Source organism: Ascaphus truei, chromosome 1, assembly GCF_040206685.1.
Source record: "Ascaphus truei isolate aAscTru1 chromosome 1, aAscTru1.hap1, whole genome shotgun sequence".
Lineage (NCBI taxonomy): Eukaryota > Metazoa > Chordata > Amphibia > Anura > Ascaphidae > Ascaphus > Ascaphus truei.
In genome coordinates, this window is record NC_134483.1 from 14,972,954 (window position 1) to 14,995,115 (window position 22,162).

The window sequence follows — 22,162 nt, forward strand, 5'->3', positions numbered from 1 at the left end:
CGGGACAGTGTGACGTCACCGAGCCCCTCTCTAAAAGAGCATGGTGAATGCAGTATACTGCTGCGACACACTTTATTCGAGCAAATACCCAGTATGTACCTGGCAGATACCTGGAATGCGCCGCTCCTCACTTCAGACAAGCCCAGTTGCGTTTGCCTTCCCAGCCATGGTTCATGCCTGGCTGACGGGCGGCTGATCTGTTAAATGATAATGATTAGGATTTAATAGGCTGCAATGCTTCGCGTGTCTACCAGATGGCATAAATTCATGAATTGTAATGCAGTATATATATATATACTGTGCAGTATTGCAGCCAGCGGGAATAAAATGCTTCAATCCCTGCCTGGAAAATAACGCAATGCACTCGGGCAGAAAACAGTCACAAACCTCAATACACCCGAGTATATCCGAATTCGTGGGACTAGCCGAGCTCGAATAAAGTGTGTCGCCAGTGTATACAATGAGAATCAACAGCGCCACCTAGCTGGATCCTAGTTCAGCCTATACGAGGAACGGACATTCCAATCAGTGTCTATATAATATGCACATTTTAAGCAGGCTTTTTGGCGCGAAAAACGTCAATATACAGCCCTATTTAAACGTTCTTGCTCCAGGGCTCTAGTACCACCTGTGAAGAAGCCTTAGCGGGCGAAACGCGTTGTGGGACTTTTTTAATGTTGCTGCTGCTGACCCTGCCTGCTAGCACTCTATTTGGACAATTTATTTTTTTCTCATCCCTGGATATCATCTTTTTGAGGGCATTGCTTACCAGAGACTATAGTGCTATACCACTAAGGAGCTGAGTATCTTCTTATTTTACCCATCTTTATGACACATCTGTTTGGGTCAATGAAGTGCTTTTCTAACATGTTTCCTTACTGCTATATATTTTATGTGTAGTCTTATGTTCATAGGTCTGTGTTATGTAATATCTTGCACACTGGTATAGCATATCCATTACCCTTTACCATATTATATATGTTTCCTTTTAAGGTTTACTATTTAATTACCATTTGCTCAGTATCATGATTCACGGCCGTCCGGCCCCCTTTTTCTTCACTGTCGGAACTAAGTTCCCACAGTGATTAAGTCATTTTGGATACTGTACATTTTATGTTTGGTTTAGAATATGGTAATTTTGCTATTCTTGGGTTCATTTACATGGTTATTATTCAGTCTAGTTAGGCAGGCTCTTCAGTCAGCTGTTTGTGTTTTTCATTATTTATTTATTTAATAAATTACTATCGTTATTTTGCATATATTTGTCTGAGTGCTCTTTAGAGGTTTTCTTTTTTGTGTTTATATATCTACTTTATTCCTCAAGCACCGCCGAGCAGTTAATTTATTTTCTGTGATTTCTTTACAGATATTTGTTCTGGTTAAGACATTGCATATATTTGTTGGTAGTTGATGCGGTATTCATTTTCTGTGTATGATATATATTTATACAGACACACAAGTATAACCGCATCAAAAAACCTCAGAGTCACTACTGATCAAAAGCCAAAAATATGCCAAAATGAAGGCAAATGGTGGTGCTATGGGTAAAATTAATATAAACACACAAAAAAGACAGAAATCCTAATGAAAAGCACTCAGATCATGAAAAATATAATTAAATGCAAAAGGGTTTATTAATCATGGACAGAAAAAACACTGCAACAAACTAAAAATAACATACATCTAAAAAACAATACCAGACGGGGAAAACACAGTCATCTCAAATCCCACAAAATTGCTAATTGTACCAAAAAAAAACACCAAACAGGATGCCCAGATGGCAGAAAAAAGGGGGCAGAGGAGGATGATCTATACACACACAGAGGGAATCAGAGGATCCCACTGGGTATGATGACCGGCCGGTCCTAAAAAAGATCCAAAAGGGGGCCACAGGTATGACAATTAATGAATTGTAATATACATATAGAAACAAACACAGATTAGGTAGCGCTAACTATATGAGGGAACAAACCCTATAGTGAGGGATAGCTCACATAGGGGGCTGCCTAAATACTAAAACTGACCCCCTGGTCAGATAAAAAGTGGAGAGAAAAAGACTAGTATTAAAAGGCGCCTAATCAGGAAAGGATATATTCACCAACTGGAGGAGACCGATGTGGATTCCAGACGTACCAGATGTGCTTAAAAAGAATGTAAAAAAACACAAAACATAGTGTAATACTGTATGAACAAAAAACATATATGTGAACACAATAAATATATTATCAGCTGAGATCAAAAGTGAGAAGAATTGACAACATTTAATAAATTGATTTAAAAAACACTGGACATGAAAAACAAATACATATAAAAAACAATTAATAAAATATTAAGTAGACAATTAATATTGGTATAGGACGATTAATAGGGGACTGATTCACTGCTGCACCAGATGGAGTGCCCATATAGAAAAACCTGATATGCAGGCATGCATGAGAATCAGAAATGTCACATATAAATACAAAGTTGTACAAAGCAAATATGATATTGATCAAACAAATAGATACTCAAGTGAGGGCAGACAGTCACCCAGAGGGTAATCAAAGCACTGAAAATGTGTGCAAACATGTGCTCTCCCTCTAATTGGGCGTAACTAATTAGCTGCTCACACACAGGGATAAGAGAAAACATCAAACCACACTCATATAGCAAGAATCGCACTAATACTGATTATTTAATCTACTAATGTGCAAACAAATGCTACATAAACCAGATAGTTCAAAATGAATAAATTGGAGGCTAGGTAAGGAGGACATCACCACACGTATGTGGAAAAAATTGACATAGGGAAAACCCTGGATTGAGGGTATGCAAATAATCATGGGTATGCAAATAATAGCTTAGGGAAAATATCACCATGTGGGTGTCATGCGACTCCGTTGTGGGTATTAATCAGTCCTCCGTGATCTGGCCACGAAGAGGTTAAAGCAGGCAAACCACCATCGCCGAGCTGGATGAGCAAGATAGCTGCTGAGAAGTGGAGGGAGAGGCTGTAAATCAGCCAAACGACTGTGTCCCAAGTCTGGAAACTCCTACAGCTGTTTCACCACACGGGCTTCTTCCGTATAGCAAATTTAAAGCGCCGTGCATGAGGTGACGTCACGGGTCAGCATCCTTCATTGGACAGATAAATCATGGTGTCGAGTTACTCAGGGAGCAGTGCAGGAGCACCAGAGGCTCGTTTCAATTGCCAGTCAAGCTAATACAGTTATCCCTGTTATAGGAGCTTGCATTGTTCTGTAATGAAAGCAAAGTGTTAGTTATGAGAAAACAACACACGGTCTTATGTGCATTCTCATTAAACTGCACCAGTACCACAAGACACCAATCCTATAGACATAAGAAAGTCAAAGTCACAAATAGGAAAGGATATAAAATGAAACATAAAAAACACAGGTATACCAACACCCATGAAAAGAAATGCATAAACGTGTCAATTATGAAAGAAATATATGTACATATTTACAGATGTAAAAAGTAAGAGTGCCAACACAGAAAAAGTGTTCAGATGCTCTAAGCATCAATTTAGAGTTCTAAGGTCCAGTACAGAGAAAGCATGCAGTAAGGCAGGGGGGCGCAAATTTTTCCCTGCGCCCCCCTGACTGCTGTCCCCTCGCTCCCGCGCCCCCCCCAACCCCAATTTACCCGCGCTCCGGCGTAATGACGTCACGTTGCCATAGCAACGTGACGTCACATGACCTCGCAGCGTCATTTTGACGCCGCGTTGCCATGGCGACGCCGGGAGGAAGCCGCCGGAGCCACAGGTAAGTATGGTTTACAGAGGCCCTGCAGCTCCCCCGGCACTTAATTTAAGTGCCTTCGGGAAGCGCGCGGGGCCTCTGTAAACCCCGCGCCCCCCGTCGGCAGTCTCGCGCCCCCCCTGGGGGTCGCGCCCCACAGATTGCGCACCGCTGCAGTAAGGTAATACGGGGGAGACCTAGAGAAACGTAGCGTACCCCATATAGTCATTTAGTCCCCGGGGTGTAAGTGAATCTAGTTGAGTGATCCACCTGCACTCTTTTTTAAGTAAATTCTTCTCTAGGTCTCCTCCGCTGATCCCCAGTGATACTTTATCAATAGCAAATGCTATCAGAACTGAGGGATCAGAGTTTTATGCACTGACATATAATGTCGTGTAACGCTGGTGATCTTTCTGCATGCCAGAACATCACGGGATGCATTTTTGATGTTCTGTACGTGTTCTAAGATACGGAACTGCACTTCCCTTGTTGTCATACCGACATATATGAGTTGGCATGGACAGCTCATGTAGTATACAACACCTTTTGATTTACAGTTCAGGAAGAGACGGATATCAAATTCCTTTGTCCCCGCACTGTCCCTGAATGTAGATGTTTGGGACATGTGTTGGCAAGCCGAACACATGCCACACTTGAAAAAGCCATTTTTGGTTTGTAGGTTAAGGAAAGAGCCAGAAGGGATAGGGGTATAGTGGCTTCTGACCAATTTGTCTTTTAAATTTGGGGATCTCCTGCTTGTTAAACTAACAGAGCTGCCCAAAACAGAACGTAAGTCACCATCTGATAATAGTACATCCCAGTGCTTGTTCATAATCTCTCAAATTCACCCATTGACAGTTGTACGTCTCAATGAAGCGAATCGTGGAGTCTCTAGATCCCCGAACCTTAGGTACCAACAGAGAATTCCTATCTCTTTGTAAGCTGGTCTGGAAACCCCGGTTAATCTGTGTGCGGCTATACCCACGGTCCCTAAAGCGTTTCTGCAGTTCTTTGGCTCGTCCTCTGAATATTTCATCAGTCGAGCAATTACGCTTCACCCGCAGAAATTCGCCGCCCGGGATGCCATTAATTTGATGCGCCGGATGCGAGCTGGATGCATGGAGTACAGAATTAGTAGATGTAGTCTTCCTATGTATATCTGTAACAATCCGGCCTTCTAAATCAATGCTGATTCGGAGATCTAGAGAGTCCACGGCCTCAGTTCTACAATGTGTGGTGAGTTTAATGTTATAGCCGCTGTGTTTGAGAAGATCGACGAACACCTCCAACTCTGCGGCAGAACCCTGCCAGAGAATGAAGATGTCGTCGATATATTTCAACCACAGCAGGACATGGTTAGTGAGGAACAGATTGTCATCCGTGAACACCACTTCCCATTCCCACCACCCCAGGAAAAGGTTCGCATAGGAGGGCGCACAGGTTGCGCCCATCGCCGTACCCCTGACTTGCAAATAAAAAGAGCTCTTGAAAACAAAATAATTGTGTGTGAGTATAAATGATAAGAGCTGCATGAGCAGGTCTGAACTCAGATTCTGCATTGACAGGAAGTACCTGGTGGCGTGCAACCCATCCTGGTGTTGAATATATGTATAGAGACTTTCTACATCACACGTCACCAGGATATATATATATATATGAAAAGAAAAAGAAACAGGCGCACACCTAGTGCATTAAAGTATAACAATTCGGTTTATAGAACAATAAAAACAGCCAAATTCCCACTCACAAGTGTACACGGTAAATGGGCAGGTATGAGATAGGCTCTCATTAGCCAATACAGCCGTCCGACTCAGCAATGGAAACCTTCTCCTGTGTGGTCTCCTGCAACCGGAAATGACGTCCACCCGGTCGGGTGCCCCGCACAGGAAGTCCCTCCGGGAACCAAAACCTTCAGCTGCCTGCTTCTGGTCACTGCTCCACCGGGGGAAGGAAGGAACCAAATCTCCGCTCTGCCTCTCAATGCCTGCAACAGCTCTCAGACCGCAATGAGGATCTCCGTGGGAAGATGACTCCTCTGACTTAGCCACGCCCTACGCGTTTCGTCATCTATGATGACTTCATCAGGGGCTACCCATTGGATGTGACCCCACAGTATTTATACCAAGGATATTTGCATATACTAATAAAACAATTAAAAAAGTTAATTACAAATGTTCAACCAGTCTACTGCTTTATCTTAGCATAGTTCTAATCCCAATAGACTGGTTATGAAGACCGCACTGTCTTTTCAAAAAATGTGATTGGATAGATATATGTATTTTACAATTTGCAGATATATGCTCTACGCATTGGATATTTTTCTAATTATTGCTTGATGTATTAATGCATACACTTAATGTGCTATTAACAATGTTTGAATAGTAATTAGTGATAGTGCTATTTTTGTTTGCAACTTAAAATTTTGATAACCTCTTAAAATTATTTTAAAAATTGATTTAATTTGAACAGATGACTAGGTGACAATTAAGTTGTATAAGAAAGATTACGACCAGGTTTGGAGAAGCTATTACGTATAGATTCAAACTACCAGTTTAACCCATTTTACCACTAGCCGACAGTTTGGTTGTTAGGATATTACACGGACTGAAGTTCCACTTACCAAGTCTTAGTAATTAACCTGGTGTTATCCATTGGCAATTTATAAGTATATGGATTACAGTTGGAGTCATTGGTGCAGCAAAGGTTGTTGTTAAGCAAGGACAGAAGAACCCTCAGCATGAGTTAATAATGTGTGTAATACAAATAAATATAAATAGTGTATATAATGAAAAACATGTACTTAACCTATGTGATGTTAATAAAAATACCTATAATAAACCATGAAGTGAACTGTGAGAGACATGTATAGAGACTTTCTACATCACACGTCACCAGGATATATATATATATATATATATATATATATTAAACAAGGACAAATGGCACTCACATAGATACAAGATAGGTGCTTATCCCATAGGTATTGGATAGGTAACAGAGTTCCTTACCAGGCAGACCAGGAGATCCAAGACCAGGCAGCAAGAAAAGAGGAAGCACTCATGGTAAAGTCCAAAATGATGTATTTAAAAGGCACAATCAACCGACGTTTCGGTCCTAATAACAGGACCTTTCTCAAGGGAGTTCTCATAACCAATGTGACCAAAACCACCAATATATACCCTCACCCAAATTATACACCATGTGTGATAGGCTTAAAGCCTACCCATCCAGTACAGCTGTCTGCAATTATGTCTGGATGGGAGGATGATGTCATAATTGCGCCCTGACTCCCACTGACAGATCAGGAGCATGTCCTGTAGTCATGGAAACCACCCAAGTAAACAAAACCATTGCGCATATGTCGTGCTGTCAGTGTAGCCGCGCTGCAGCCTAAGAGCCTGACATGGCTCCGTGGTCCACAGTAGCTCCGCCCAGACTGAAGGTGGCGTGGACAAATCACAGGCAGCAAAAAATGAGCTCTAATAATGTGAATCACCAAGCAAAGTGCACCTCATCAATGAAAACACAACGGGATGCGAGGAGTGTGGGAAAGGAAGGGAGAGGGTAGCAAGCAACATACAGGGGTATAGAAGACAAAGGAAAACAGGAACAGCAAGGGCAGGAAGGGTGGGGAAAATGACAAAAGATGCAGACAGAGAAATGATAAAAAATAAGGACAGTGAGATATCAGATGCAAATGGCATCAGGTAGTGCCAGAGCATGGGGGAGAGCAGAGGATTAGGTAGAAATGCAAAAAAAAGTTAGATAAAGCATCCCAGTCTGAAGTCCTCATTCAAGCCATATGATGCCATGGTCTTCAAATCGTAGATGTTTTTTGCCTCCAATTGCAGCAGCAGCCTATTGCGATCCCCACCATGGGCAGAGGTGTTGGCTTGCAGAATCTGCATAAATTTGAGTGACGAAAGACTGTCAATGTTGCTTAAAATGTCTGGCCACCGGGAGGAGTTTAAGATCATCCTCTGTGTTTTGATCCAATAGTGCCTTTCTGATGGTTGACCTATGGACGGCCATGCATTCCTTGAACATACGGCTCGTTTTGCCTATATAATGAAGCCCGCAAGGACATTTAATATAATAGACAACGAACCGTGACTCACAGTTAATGGCAGTCTTGATACTAATTTATTTACCTCTATGGGGATTAGCAAAGGATTGGCCAGTCTGTAAGACGCCACAATTAATACACCCGTGACATTTATAGACACCGGGTTTCCTCTGGAGCCATGTTGTAGTATTTGCATATTTAGCCGATGGATCGGCTTGTACAAGCGAATCCCTCAGGTTCCTGCCCTGGCTATAACACATCCTCGGTGGCGTCCGACAGATATTACCAATTTTGGGGTCATTAGCCAAAATATTCCAATTCCTTCTGATACTACGTTTGATCTGATTAGAAGTAGTATAAGTGCTACCGATATTCATGCACGCCTTTTCGATTTTTACATTAGATGGTGAGAGTAGGGACCCCCTGTCAACTGCCTTTACTTTGGTTAGGGCCACATTGACTTCTGATCTAGAGTATCCCCTAACCAGAAACCTCAGAGCCATTTTCCACACAGCTTCCTCAACCAGACTAGGGTCACTGGTAATGCGTTTGACCCTAAGCATCTGTGAATAGGGAAGGCCACGTTTAAGTGACTCTGGGTGGTGACTCATTGCACACAATAGTGTATTTTTGTCTGTTGGTTTTTGAAAAATCTCAGTAGCTGGTAGCCCATTTTTCTTATAAACCACTGTATCAAGGAAAGGAATATGATCCATACTGTAATTGACAGTAAACCGTATCGTGGACGGTATCGCGTTCAAGTGTGAAATTAACTGCAAGAGATCATCCTCCAGCCCACCCCAAATCAAGAAAATGTCATCTATGTAGCGAATGTAGTGGACAATCTTGCTGGCAAAGGGGGCATCATTAAGTAGATATAACTGTCCATAAATAAATTGGCGTAGGCCAGAGCCATATTGGAACCCATTGCTGTTTCTGTTTGTTGGAGGAAAAAGTCACGCTCAAATCGGAAAAAGTTTTTATGCAAAATTACGTCGATCAAAAGGAGGACGAACTCGATAGGGGGGCCGTCATATCTATCTAGGTTAGAGAAATGTTCCCAGATTGCCTCAAGTCCCTCCCCATGTGGGATATTGGTATATAGACTGGGGACATTCAACGTAACCAGGAACATATTTGTAATGTCAAAAGAAATCATGTCTAGTTTATTAATAAAGGCCATGGTGTCCTTAACAAACGATGTCATCTTAATAACCATTGGCTGCAACAGGAAATCCACATATTGGGAGAGTGGGTGACAAAGTGATCCCATTGCTGCGATCGGTCTGCCTGGCGGATTGATGATAGACTTATGTAGTTTGGGAAGTACATAGATCACTGGTACTATAGGGTGGTCTTGAGACAAAAAAGCACTGGTTTCCTCAAATCCAAGAGTTATTTACTCCAAGTCGAATGATGGAGTCTATTTAATTTTTATAGACCATTGTAGGATCTCTTGGTAGTTTTTTATAATAATTAGTATCCAAGAATTGTCTCTCATTCTCCGCCCTATAATTATTATAATCCATCACGACGATCCCCCCACCCTTATCAGCCAGTTTGATGATGATTTTATCATTAGCCTTTAAGAATTTGATGGCTTGCTTCTCTTCTACTGAGAGGTTTGAAAAACTCCTTTTGTGATTCCTGATGTACTTCCGAGTGTCATTACCTAGGAGTCCCATGAAGGTGGAAATACTATGATTAGCCACAATGGGATCAAAAGTACTTTTGGCTTTGAATTTATCAGCAAAGTTCATCTGGTTATTATCAGTTTCTACTAGCTCTGCTCTGGAGAAGAAATCTTTTAATCTTAGCTGACGATCAAGTCTAAACATATCTACTTCCCAACAAAAGGAGTCTTGTGTGGTAGTTGGAACAAAAGACAACCCTTTATGGAGTATACAGATCTCTGCAGAAGTAAGGGAATAAGAAGACAGATTGTAAATCACTTCCTCCTGGGGTGTCCTTTCCCCCTCTTGGCTTCTCTTTCCAAGTACTATCCCGGCCAGCTTAAAGCTAATGCGGCTGCCTCCGCAGTTGAAAAATAGCTGCGGGCGGCGCGCGGCTATCTTCGGCCGTTTTCGGACGGTTTTCCCGTGCCTCGGGCGCTTTCAATAATAAGCGCCATTAGCGCTTATCTTTTGAAGCGGCTGCCGCGCGAGGAACTCCGTTTTAAACGGAGAACAGACCCGCGGTTAGGCCGCTATACACCCGGCAAGCTTTAGAACAAAGCTGGCCGGGACAGTATCTTGCTCTTCCCAGCACCTCTCCTGACCGCTCTCCTATGTCGGAGTCTGGGATGGGCGGCTTGTGCGAGCTCACTGTGACCCCACCTAAAAAAGGATCCGAATGTGCACCTTCTGGGGCATCAGAGAAATCTGTATCGCTCGTATTATACCCGACACCTGTCCCTGGGGTCTTCTTGGGACGGGAGTAGGCTATTCTCTGCCCTCCGCGTTCTGTGCCGGGTTCGGGTAGTCCAAGGAGCCACCTGTATACCCGCTTGTCTTGATAATCGCTAGTGACCTGCTTAAGTTTTTCACGTTTGTACTTCTTCAGACTGTCACGATGCAGGTCAATGGTAGTTTGAATTTTGTTAATCCAGTCTGTGGAAGTATCCGAGGCTAGTGTCTCACTGTCTGTCAGTGATCACTTATATCTCTCTCTTGATGCGTTTAATCTCCTTGCTGGACTGTTAGATTACCAGAATCATTAGATCATAGGAAGATTTAAGAATCCCTATCCACTTTCTGCAGAAATCGGTGTCTGTCCGTCCAATCGTTTTATTCTTATTAAAACCCTTAAGGATTATGAATCTTGCCATGTGTCAATACTATACATACAGCTGTCATGTAGCCTGCTCCACCCCCCAATCTTTAACGTGGGAGGTTGTTAGCGGATGCCTGCCGTGCACCCTGGTTTTTTTTATGCGAAAACCCCTAGGGATAAGCTTCTCCCTATAGTAATGAGACTGTCACCCCATGCATGTAGAAATCCACCTCTCGTTTTTTTAGTTTGTTAAGGTCATTGTAGATATCTGACGCTTTATCAGAGCCTAAGGCTAAGGCCCCGGTCTCTCCGCTGTAACGCGCGCCCGCGCTTTTGGTGGCGCGTTCAGCCGATTACCCGGTCTGCAGCTCACTGCAGGAGGAGAGACCGGGAGGGGCGTGGCGGAGGAGTGACGGGGGCGCGGCCATGACGTCACCCGGCAGGTTCGCCCTCATTGGCTGAACCGCAGGGGGGCGTGCCTAATCGCACGACGCGAGTCCTGCTCTCAAGTCTATTGAGAGCAGGAGAAGCGCGAGCGCTGCGGCCCCCCCTCGCAGTGGCCCTGGTGCCATTGCGGGGAGGGCTCTCGTGCGCGCAGCGTCCGCCACAGCGGACGCTGTAGTTGGCAGCGGGGGCAAGGCCTAAGGCAGCCTCAAAGGTCTCAGTAAATCTAATCTTGGCAATGTCAGCTTCACGGTAACTGACACTGTCTGAAACGGTACAAAAAATTTCTGCAAAATCTTCCATCATAAATAATCACTTGGTTAAAAGAATAACAGAGGATAGCCACAAAAAATGAGTATAAGTGAAACTCCAAACGGGCAAGGATGTCACAAAAAAAGATATAGAGTTAGGTGCTCATCTCATAATGAGAAATAAATAGTAAACAAGGACAGATGGCACTCACATAAAGATAAAAGATAGGTGCTTATCCCATAGGTATTGGATAGGTAACAGAGTTCCTTACCAGGCAGACCAGGAGATCCAGGACCACGCAGCAAGAAAAGAGACAGCAATCATGGTGAAATGGAGCAGGAGCAGCTAAAGCTATTGTTGCAGAGCATGACCACTGGGCTTGTTGAACTCTCGCTGCATCCCAGCCCTGCAAAGAAAATTGAACTAATGGCTGTAGTGAAGTACAGCTCTCACAGAGCAGCTGCCATGGCTAAAAAAAAAAAGCTTGTTGAAGGTAAACTCAAACTGTGTGGAGTTTATTTTTTCTACACACCACTTTGTTGTTTTTTTTGGGGGGGAGTGGAGAATTTAAAGATTGGGAAGGGAAACGTGGGTCTCGGCCAATTCACATATGTTGCACCATTAAAAAGATGTCAACAGTTTTCAATTATTTTTTGGTTTCCTATATGTTGGTATCAAATTGTTTCTGATTTTAAGATACTCTTCATTTCTCAAAATTGCTCAGCTGATCTTGTACTGTAGGGGTTCCAATTTTAGCCGAGGTTCCTAGAGCAGTGTTAAGTTTGTTAGAATCTCCTTTCGGACACTTGTTTGGGTCGTGTGTGCCAAATCTTGTTCTAAACAAGATTCATGGTTGGGACTTCTAAAGTCTGCCATTTGGATGCAAAAGGGACATCTAGCCTTTATTAGTGTTTGTAATTAGGTTCTTCTCTTTTTGTCACATTTCTGAACTGGTAGTCTCAAAATAAAAACTATGGGGGGGGGGGGAGGGGGAGAGAGATGGGATAATTTCAAGTTTTTGATGCATCTGGCGACCCCCACAATAATGCTCTTTATGTGACAGAATTCGTCTCGCCCGTTTCTTAATGTAGCATTTTTTTTTTTATTATTATTTACTGGGTGTAAAGACCATTATGCCACTTGTGAGCTCAAAAATATATTTTAAAACAGGGTGCATCTAGACACCCCGCCCCATCCTATATACAGCTGGATTGATTATTATAGAGCATTTAATTTGAGGTCTGGAACCAGCCCATATATAAAGCTTGATCCATCTTATTTTAGGTCTAGCAATATATTAATACACCACTTTAAGTGAGTTTTGTACCGTCTTGGGAGAGAAGGCCAGGGCAGTAATAGGTTCTGCAATGTTTGGGATATATATAGATAAATAATAAATAAATAAATATTTTTTTTATTTATTTAATTTATTTATATGTGTTAAATCACCTTATGTTAAGCTATTCAACAGCACACCCTGCTGCGACGCCGGGTTCAGAGAGTTCGCAGCTCTCCCACTCCGCAGGTGAAAACCCCTGATCGCGGTGCGGCTTTGGACTCTGAATGACTGGTGCACACCCTGGAGAGAATTTATGCATTCTGACACGTTGCTACAACTGATTTTGGTGTTAAAGTGCATAGTTTTTTGTTTCTATAATAAACAGGGACCTGAGGCCCTGGCAAATGTTAATTTGACATCTTTGCATACTCCAGGTGGTGGAAGTGGATAGATATGACTTGTAATTGAGTAGGGGTTAATATTAATTCGCTGGTTCCTTGCTAAGAAGAAAGGTGGGGTGGCGAAAGTAGCCGTGTGTATTAACCTTTGTTGCATATCCAAGTCACGTGCTGTTTGTGGTGGTGGTATATTGGGATGGATTGAGGAGAGGTACCACTCATTTTGTGGGACCTTTGCAGAGGTGAAGGGTGGTGTATTGCTTCTTGATCCTATAGAGTAGGTATTGTCCATTTGACTGTACTTTTGTGGAGGTGAAAAGTGGGAACGCTTGCGGTTGTTAGTATTAATCCTTGTCGGCAGTGGCAGTGGCAGTGGCAGTGGCAGTGGCAGTGGCAGCAGTGTGTTTTTTTAAATTTTTTTTTAAATTTTTTTTTTAGGGTTAATTTTATTTAACTTGCTGGTTCCAGACACCCAGCTTCTTTGTGGGCATCCACTGACTGTGGACTGGCTCAAATGTGACCTGAAGCAGAAACTTTGCAACCCCAGTGCGCATGCCTTGGACTCCCGTTGGCGGATCAATCCCCAACCATCACTGTGTGAAACTACTGCCAGCCTGCAGTGTGATCTCTTGCTTGGTGCTGTAGCAACTCTGAATACTCTCTGCCAAAGGATGAAGTTCGGCAAGCCTGTATTCCTAACAAAATTTTTAAATCTGAGCTCCTGTGGGTGGCTCTGCTTTTGGTACCAAGTGGTTATTCCGGGTTACGTGGTGCCTTTTAGTGGTTATGAATGGTTCATAGGGGAAAACCTTCCCATTGCAGAAAAGCATGAAAAGGCAAAAGAGGTGGTAGCCCTCAAGATCTTGACAGCACTAGGTGAGTTTAGTCTCCTTACTAAGGGCAGCTATGTAGAATTGGCTGTTTGGAGTGGTATCCATATGCAATGCATGTTTTAAACATTGTAACACAACCTGCAATTCTACCTGACTTATTAATGCAACTTCTTGTAGAACTACATAGAACTGCGATAAACCCTGCAACCTGAAGTTTACGGTGGCGCTTACTGCCATGTCTGGCCCTTTTGGTCTTCCTAGGGGTGGTCATTTGGCATGCAGTGAGCATACGTTTTATCTCATCATAGTCCAATTCCAATGGTTTGCAGTATACAAACTTTTGGATCTTCCCAGATGGTTGAGGCACTGCAGCTGAACAAAACCATTACTGTGCTCCTACTAATTTGGGCTAAATTGTACTAGTGACTTTTACATGTAGAACCTAAGTCTGTGTAACAAAGTCATTTGGTTGCATGTTTTGATCAAAACATGATTCAAGTCGGCCAATCTTGTCAAAGTAGACTCCGTTACAGCAGGTAATCTATGCAATTTCTTATTGTCCTGTGAACTAAACTTTCAAATATGTGAAAGTGCCCTGAAGGATTTGTTTTCCATAAATGTAAGACCAATCCTTTTACTAGCTGCATACTTCACCGAGGGCGGCGCACAGGTAATATGTACAGTATTTGTTTACTACAGCTAAACTTTTGTTTTGAGAGCTTGTGTACTGCAAACCATATACTGTATTGGTCCAATAGATCTAACATTTTAAATGTTCCCTGATTTTTGTTAAATTACCACCCCTCGGATTGCCTCGCAGAACCTCTAAAGTCCTATCTTCTACTAAGTGTATAGAAGGGTTCTCTGGAGGAGTTGATTCCTCATTATCCGAGATTTCCCCATTCTGCAGAAGTGTCATGATCTTTATTCCTCTTGTTTTTATTAATTTTGTAGATTTTTCCCGTTTGAAAATCATTCATATCCCTCATGAGTTTTTTGTGTTTTCTTTCTTTGATATCTTTTGTAAATTTGTCAATATTTTTCTTGTTTATTTTCTAGATCTAAATAATCAGGGTTATTTTCCCAGACACTTATATTGGCAAGTTCTACATTGAGGTCTCCTGTAGCCTCCTCCAAATTTTTTAAGTTTATTACAAACACAGAAGGAGCAATCCAGCAATAATGGAGGAACAACAAAAGGAGTCCAAGATAAAGCAATATGTGCAAGTCAAGAAAGCAAACCGTCCTTTGCTGAGTCACTGCTCCTCTGTGGCTCTGCTACTGACATGCGCTGGTGGATACTGGGGCTGCTGCTGACGTATATGAAGCAGATTTGGGTGCCACTTAGTCCACAGCTGATCCCTGTAATGAGTAATCAGCCCAACCAGCCAATCAGTGGTGCTCTCGGGTACAACTGCTGAAGGTCTCCAGATCATGCTATATTGTATTGTATGTCTTTATTTATATAGCGCCATTAATGTACATAGCGCTTCACAGTAGTAATACATGTGGTAATCAAATAATTAACAGATAATATAAATAACAGGTCATGGGAATAAGTGCTTTAGACATAAAAGTAACTATATTCAGCTGCAGATGATCCCCCAAGTGGGGATATTCAGTCATCACATGTACTTTCTTTCTGAGCAGCACCACCACATGGGTATACAGAGGAAAAATAAAATAAAAAGAACAGACGGCATTATTAGTTATTATGAGCCAATCTGTATATACACATATAATGCCCATCACAGATCTTGGAAACATAAAAAAATGAATACTGAAGGAAGTAAAACTTAGTAAGACACTGACCACATTAAAAACCAAAACAAGACACAAAAGAATCAGAATAATATACAGGCCTAATTAAACAGGAGACAAGGGGTAGACGTGGGCAAGGACGACCCCCTCTGAAGGACGGATCACTGACACAAGGTCGCCACTGATGAACCCAGTCTAGGCTTCGCCACACGATTCAATGCCCCAGGGCAACCCACGCCACCGGTTAGTCAAAGATCCAGGTCTGGTGAGGAGGTATCCAGCGGCCATAAATATATTGGGTGGACAGGTAACAAAACAGTATGGATCTACAGGTTCCAGTTAGAAATAGCAACTAAGATCTAATTCCTTGTTCATACCTCTACGGCTTAGCGTATCTAGACGTCTAATCCATACCGTCTCCTTTTGCAGTAATGCCCTCTGGAGATCTCCACCACGTCGTTTCCTCCTCACACCATTAATGACCTGGTATTTTAATTGACTGGCATTATGCCCAGCCTGTGTGAAATGGTGGGCAACCGGCGCTTCTGGATCACACCTCCATATGGCAGATCCGATTCTTCGCCTGTTGTGTCATTTTGCCCACATACCCAAGTCCACTCGGGCACTTGATCAAATAGATTATATTTTTAGACAGGCAAGTGTTAACGTTTTTGATGTGGTATTATCCTGTGTGGGGGTGTTGAAAGGTGGGCCCCTCTTGTACACTCCAACATTGGCTGCACCCATAACAATTGAAACAACCCACTTTTGGTACGCCTAAAAAGGTCTGTCTCATCTCTGACCCTCCTAAATCTTCCTTCACTAGCTTGTCTGGTGTAGATGAAGTTCCAGGGGAGCGTCGCCGTATGCCAAAAAAGAGAAAACAGTGGATAGTGTAATATTGCAAAAAACAATCAATAAAATGTGATTTTTACAAGTTCCTACTCACAAAAGTAGCAGGAACACAAGCATGTGAGTCAATAATACTCTGTGATGCAGCCCGTTCCGGAGGTTTGGTATATGGGTCAGCACATCTTGAAAAAGCAGAAAACAGCCATAGTGTAGATAGAAATAAACTTTATCTAGCATAAAAGACAATTGGAGGCTTACAGCTTTAGGAGGTTTAAACAGCGTTTGGGATACAATCTTTGCTACAGCATGGATCGTCTCGTGTAGTGGTTCCTGCAGACGGCGTCCGCGAACGTCACTTCCGGATTGTGTCCCAAACGCTGGTTAAACCTCCTAAAGCCGTAAGCCTCCAATTGTCTTTTATGCTAGATAAAGTTTATTTCTATCTACACTATGGCTGTTTTCTGCTTTTTCAAGATGTGCTGACCCATATACCAAACCTCCGGAACGGGCTGCATCACAGAGTATTATTGACTCACATGCTTGTGTTCCTGCTACTTTTGTGAGTAGGAACATGTAAAAATCACATTTTATTGATTGTTTTTTGCAATATTACACTATCCACTGTTTTCTCTTTTTTGGCATACGGCGACGCTCCCCTGGAACTTCATCTACACCACTTCTGCGAGACTTCTGGAACAGTCTTTTGCCGGGGTCGAGTGATAAGTTGTTTTTGCCTTTATTTCACTGTTAATATTATTCACTGTTTATTATGTTTATTTGATTTTACTGCACAATTTTTGCACAAATTTAATTATCACTGTCTGTGGTGCAGTAGAGCGCCATCTAGTGTTTTTTTACATTCACTAGCTTGTCTCTCAGATTCAAGCCTCTTTTATAGGAAGAGAGTGGTTTGTGTAAAGATGAGCTAGAAGGGTATCACTCCGAAGTATCGGCCGGTAACGTAGTACAATGTTCTTAATTCTACCACTCTGTGTATTATAGGTGGACACAAAGGTTATGGAAAATACTTGGGGGAGCGACCTCCCTCAGTTCTGCCCTTGAGAATACTAACCCTAGATGGTGATTCTGCCTTAGTCCGTTGAGCCAACAAGAGATCATTAGGGTACCCATTCTTTCTAAATTTAGCCTGCATAGTGTCCAGACTAATTTTCACATGTTCCGGCTCACTGATAATTTTCCTAGTCCTAAGAAATTTGCTGTAGGGCACGCCTTTAACAGTGCCTGGAGGGTGAAAGCTAGTGAAATGTAGGAGATTATTCTTGTCAGTTTCTTTAGAATATAAGAGAGATTCCAGTTTGTGGTTTACCAGTGAGATGGTAGTGTCGAGGAAATTTAATGATGTATAGTGTTCCGAGCCCATTGATATCAGATATGAATTCTGTTAGTGATACCTCATCGCCCTGCCACAACAGGAAAATGTCATTTATGTAGCGCACCCACATACGCCCATGGTCAGTGAACCCAGGATGGGAATAAATGTGCTCATCCTCAAATCTGGCCCTATAGATATTGGCGTATGTGGGTGCGACATTCGACTCCAAGGCTGTCCCCTGTTTTTTAATGTAAAAGGTGTCTTCAAAAAGAAAATAATTCTCACGAAGAATGATCTGGAGTAAGTCTATAATCAAATATATAGAGATTTGAGCGCGCTGTCCTTCCAAATGTTCTCCCTCGGCTCTCAAGTCCTCCCTGCAGCTCCCAATCTCCCGTGATCAGCGGGGCACACTCAGCACATAATACACAAAAATAGGAGCGCATGAAAGGAAACCAGAAAAAACGAAATTAGTACATACATTTTAATTATAAAATAAACCGATTACCACAATGGATTGTATCAAAATGGAGGCCAAATGACACTACATAAAGATATAGACCACGAAGGTCAAAAGGAGCCCGTGACACACATGGGAGTAGGGTGAGATCACCCAAAACTACACAGGGCGTCCCCCTGGTTGGAACAAGGGGAATGGAGTGCTAAGGCTGCCAAGATGGTATGAAACAGACCTGAGCACTCAAAGACCTCCCGTGTGGCGTCCTCGTGGTGTCTCTGGGCAGAATAACTATAAAATACAGAGTAAATATTATATGGAGATATATTCTCCCCAATTGCGAGAGATGGCATATAGTGATTAAACCAAACTCATCGCAGCTTGCAATATTTCAACAATGGATCAGAGTTAAACTCTTTTAATAAATTTTAAACCCTTAAAATAAATAATAAATATAATTTATTTAATAATTTGTCCAAAGAATATAGAAAAATATGCATGCATTATATATATATATATATATATACACACACACACACACACACATATTGAACTAAATTAATAGAAACATAACACAATGGGCAATATTATTAATTGTTGAATTGCCCTTAGGATTGCATCTAAGCAGTGCATATATATTTACATCATATATAAAACCATGTATAAAACCTTATAAGCAACACCCATCTTAAACATATTCAGTAATAAAGGTAACATACAACTAAACAACTAAAAAATGAATATCATACAATATAATAATACAGAAACACTCCATCAAAAATTCTTTTAAGTGTTTGGTGTATCATGATTTCAACATAATTATATATAAAACAAACTTATCCAAGAGCATAATGAACATATGTATATATAAAGATTAACACACCACGTAATTAAAATAAGGGAAGAAAGATTGATGGGGTATGCAGGGTAATTCGATCCCAATGAAATGGGGACCATATATTATTTTATTTTAAAAATGGCGCCAACTCAATAAGCTCATTAAGCCCTCCAGGTGATTTACTACCCACAATGTAAATCCATTTTTGTTCCCTCTGGAGAAGGTAATTCTCCCTACCCCCCCTCCTGGGGTCTCTAGTGATAACCTAGATTTTAGTTTTAACCCTCTGGAATTGAATCACTGTGTCAGTATTTCCCTTTGTGAAGGCATTTGTCTGTTTATTTTATTTATATTAAATATATTAGTATTTCTAGCTATTCACTAGCCACGTGTGTTTGTTTATATATTGGTATTAATTGTGGTTTATTATTTATTGGTTATTTTTTAATATTAATATTCATTCATATTTTATATTTATTTTGTGTATTTGTTTTTTTTTCTTGTATGGTGTTGCACTATGATATTCTTTTATTCTTAATTTTCATGTGCTGTGAGACCACTTTCAAGAGACCCATTGGAGGTTTGCTACATCTTGCCATTGGACTATTTATGGTTGGATAAAAGGGGACGATAGACAGCACTCTGATAGTGTTAAATTAATGCAATTGCAGGGTGCACGGAACCAAAGGGGACCCTTATTCCCCTGTATAGTACTAACAAATCTACGTAAGTACCTGCACTCACTGTCTAATAGCTAAATGATGAAAACAGTTGTAATGCAGAATAAACATTTAATAATAAAACGAACCAGAAATAAATCATATGTGTTTGCAGAAACCAGTGTCACAAATGGGCATGTCACAAAGTGAGGGGTGGGGGGGGGGAAGGAAAAGGGGAAAAAAACATGAAACACAAGGAATATACACAAAAAATGGAGAACGGCAAGTATGCTAGGGGGGGCGACGTTTTGAGGGACTACCTCTTCATCTGGCCCATTCCCCCTGGTCCAAAAGGTCCCAGAGGTACTTCCCTAAGCCTCCCTTCCCCTATAACTGGTCAAATCAGACACCCCTGAAAATAGATAGCAAACATACAGTGTAGGCTAAATACAGCTAAACAGCTAATAGCAGGGCAGCAAGAATCCACTAAAGTCAATGCCAGTAGTACAAGTACCACAAGAAACTGTGGGCAATGGTACAGTAAAGGATGAACACATCTTGCAAGAAAGCAGCTTGCAAAGAAGCACCAGGAGTCCACAACAGTCAATGAAAGGTTAAAGGCAATAGTAAATGAAGACAGTAATCAAACCCTGTATGAAGACAGTAATCAAACCTGTGGCTCAGCTCCTTGTGCTCGTGTGGAGTGCCGGACCCCAAAAGAGCCAGGGACGTTATCATCCACTTCCACTCCTACACAACAAAAAAAAGTTCTCTCAGCCAGCAGAGAAAGAGGTGCCATACAGTTCCACAATTCCCACCTAGAAATCTATAGTGACCTGTCTAAGGTGACAGTGGACAGGCGAAGGGAAATGCGGCCCCTGACGCAGACGCTGCGGACACACAAAGTGAGGTACAGATGGGGATTTCCCTTCAAGTTGGTGGTGCAGATGAGAGGGAAGTTTCACGCGGTGTCCTACATGGAGGATGGCCCCCGGTTCCTGAGGGGATTGGGTCTACAGCACAGAGAGGATGAAGCGGCTCCGGAAGGATCTGAGGAGGTACAGAGCAGCCAAGGACCGGCGAAAACACCAAGGACTTCGCAACGCCTAGCCTCCCAGAGGAACTCGACACATGAAGAATGAAGTGGATCAGCTGAGCAGTGCTTATTCCTACTCTTTTAATGACCCGCAGAAATAAGAAACTCCATTGTTCAGCCCCCCACCTGATCTGGTAACAGGTCAAGCAGAACCCTCAACTCTGGTCAGCATTCAAGCGCCAGGGAGCAGAGGCCTGTGGGGTCTCAGGACATGCCGGTGCCTGGTGAGCGGGGAGCCTTAGATAAAGAGGCAAAAAAAAACTCCCAGAGGAGGACTGGGGGGGGGGGGGGGGGGGGTATGGCCAGGGAGATGGGAGGGTGAGCGGGGAGAACAAGGACACTTAAGTCTGGGTTGATTATGTTCGGAGCAAGGTTAAAGTTAAAACGTTAAGCGGGAAAATAGGGAAGTTCAGCCCTAAGAAAGTTCACATAAAGTATGCTATGTTGAAGCAATGTACTTTTCAATGTTTGTTCCACAGGCTGAGTATTCCTGATCCTGTAGCACAATCTAGTGGTAAAACTGAGGAAGAGTGGTATAACCAGGTCTCTACCATACCAAGAGAAAGAGATAAATAAAGGTACAGGTACCAGAGGTTTAAGGCTAAGGCCCCGCTCCCTCAGTCAGCGCGCCCGCACTGCAGACAGGCGGCGCGCTGACAGACACAGACCGTGATATGCGGTCTGTAGGGAGCCGGGGCGGGAGTGGGAGGGGGGGGGGGGCGTGGTTTGAGCGGAGGGACCTGCTACTCCCCCCCTCCCTCCATGGGCTCAGGCTGCAGGACAGGAGGGAGCTGCTGCAGGCTGCTGGAAGGTAAGCAGCTCCTTCCCCCTTCCCCCACAAATGCCCTCCTCACACATGCGCACACACATGCGCACACACACACACACACACACACCCTACCTTGTGTAGGAAGCTGTCTGACAGCTCCCGCCCCCGCCGCTGATTGGCTCATCAGCGCACGACGTGATGCGTCACCGCTCGGGATCACAATTTTCTTGCATCCCCTGGCGGCTGACGCATCACAGTGCATAGTGAGCCGTGCAGCGAGGGGGGACTGGGACCTGCTCAGAAGGATTCCCCTGCTGGTGGGGAACGCTTGCGCGGCCGCCCGTGCTGCCGGGCGCAGCGCGTCCCAGCCCTTAGAGTCCCTAGAGGACCAGTGAGCCTTTACTAGGCCTAAATAAGGCATTAACTGTTGTAAAAGTTCTATTTTATATTGTTCTGATTGGTTTTGCTAGCCCTATCGGAGGGCTCCGTGTTTGCCCTAATGGTTGCCGGGGCGCAACACATGGTGAAGTCTCCAGAGGGCACTATGCCCAACTCTCTCACCCTTAGCATGGTGGGGGTCACTACTTCGGGGCACGTTTGTAGCCCACCTTTT

At 42.9% G+C, this 22,162-nt stretch overlaps 1 protein-coding gene across 1 annotated transcript; it reads left to right on the forward strand.

The window, feature by feature from the left end:
• Positions 1–11,604: 11,604 nt before the first annotated feature.
• LOC142480820 (dead end protein homolog 1-like) lies at positions 11,605–17,500 on the forward strand. The gene is made up of 3 exons (XM_075584270.1): positions 11,605–11,767; positions 13,420–13,827; positions 17,400–17,500. Exons 1-3 carry the CDS (start codon positions 11,605–11,607, stop codon positions 17,498–17,500), a joined length of 672 nt encoding a protein of 223 aa, XP_075440385.1.
• The last annotated feature ends 4,662 nt before the right edge of the window (positions 17,501–22,162 follow it).

What these genes read in the sequence shown, in the direction of transcription:
- LOC142480820 (XM_075584270.1), top strand. Translation starts at nt 11,605, where the DNA reads ATGGAGCAGGAGCAGCTAAAGCTATTGTTGCAGAGCATGACCACTGGG. An exon ending in AAAAAAAAAGCTTGTTGAAG is followed by an intron (nt 11,768 to 13,419) that starts GTAAACTCAAAC and finishes TGCTGGTTCCAG; the next exon opens with ACACCCAGCTTCTTTGTGGG. An exon ending in CAAGATCTTGACAGCACTAG is followed by an intron (nt 13,828 to 17,399) that starts GTGAGTTTAGTC and finishes TGTGTATTATAG; the next exon opens with GTGGACACAAAGGTTATGGA.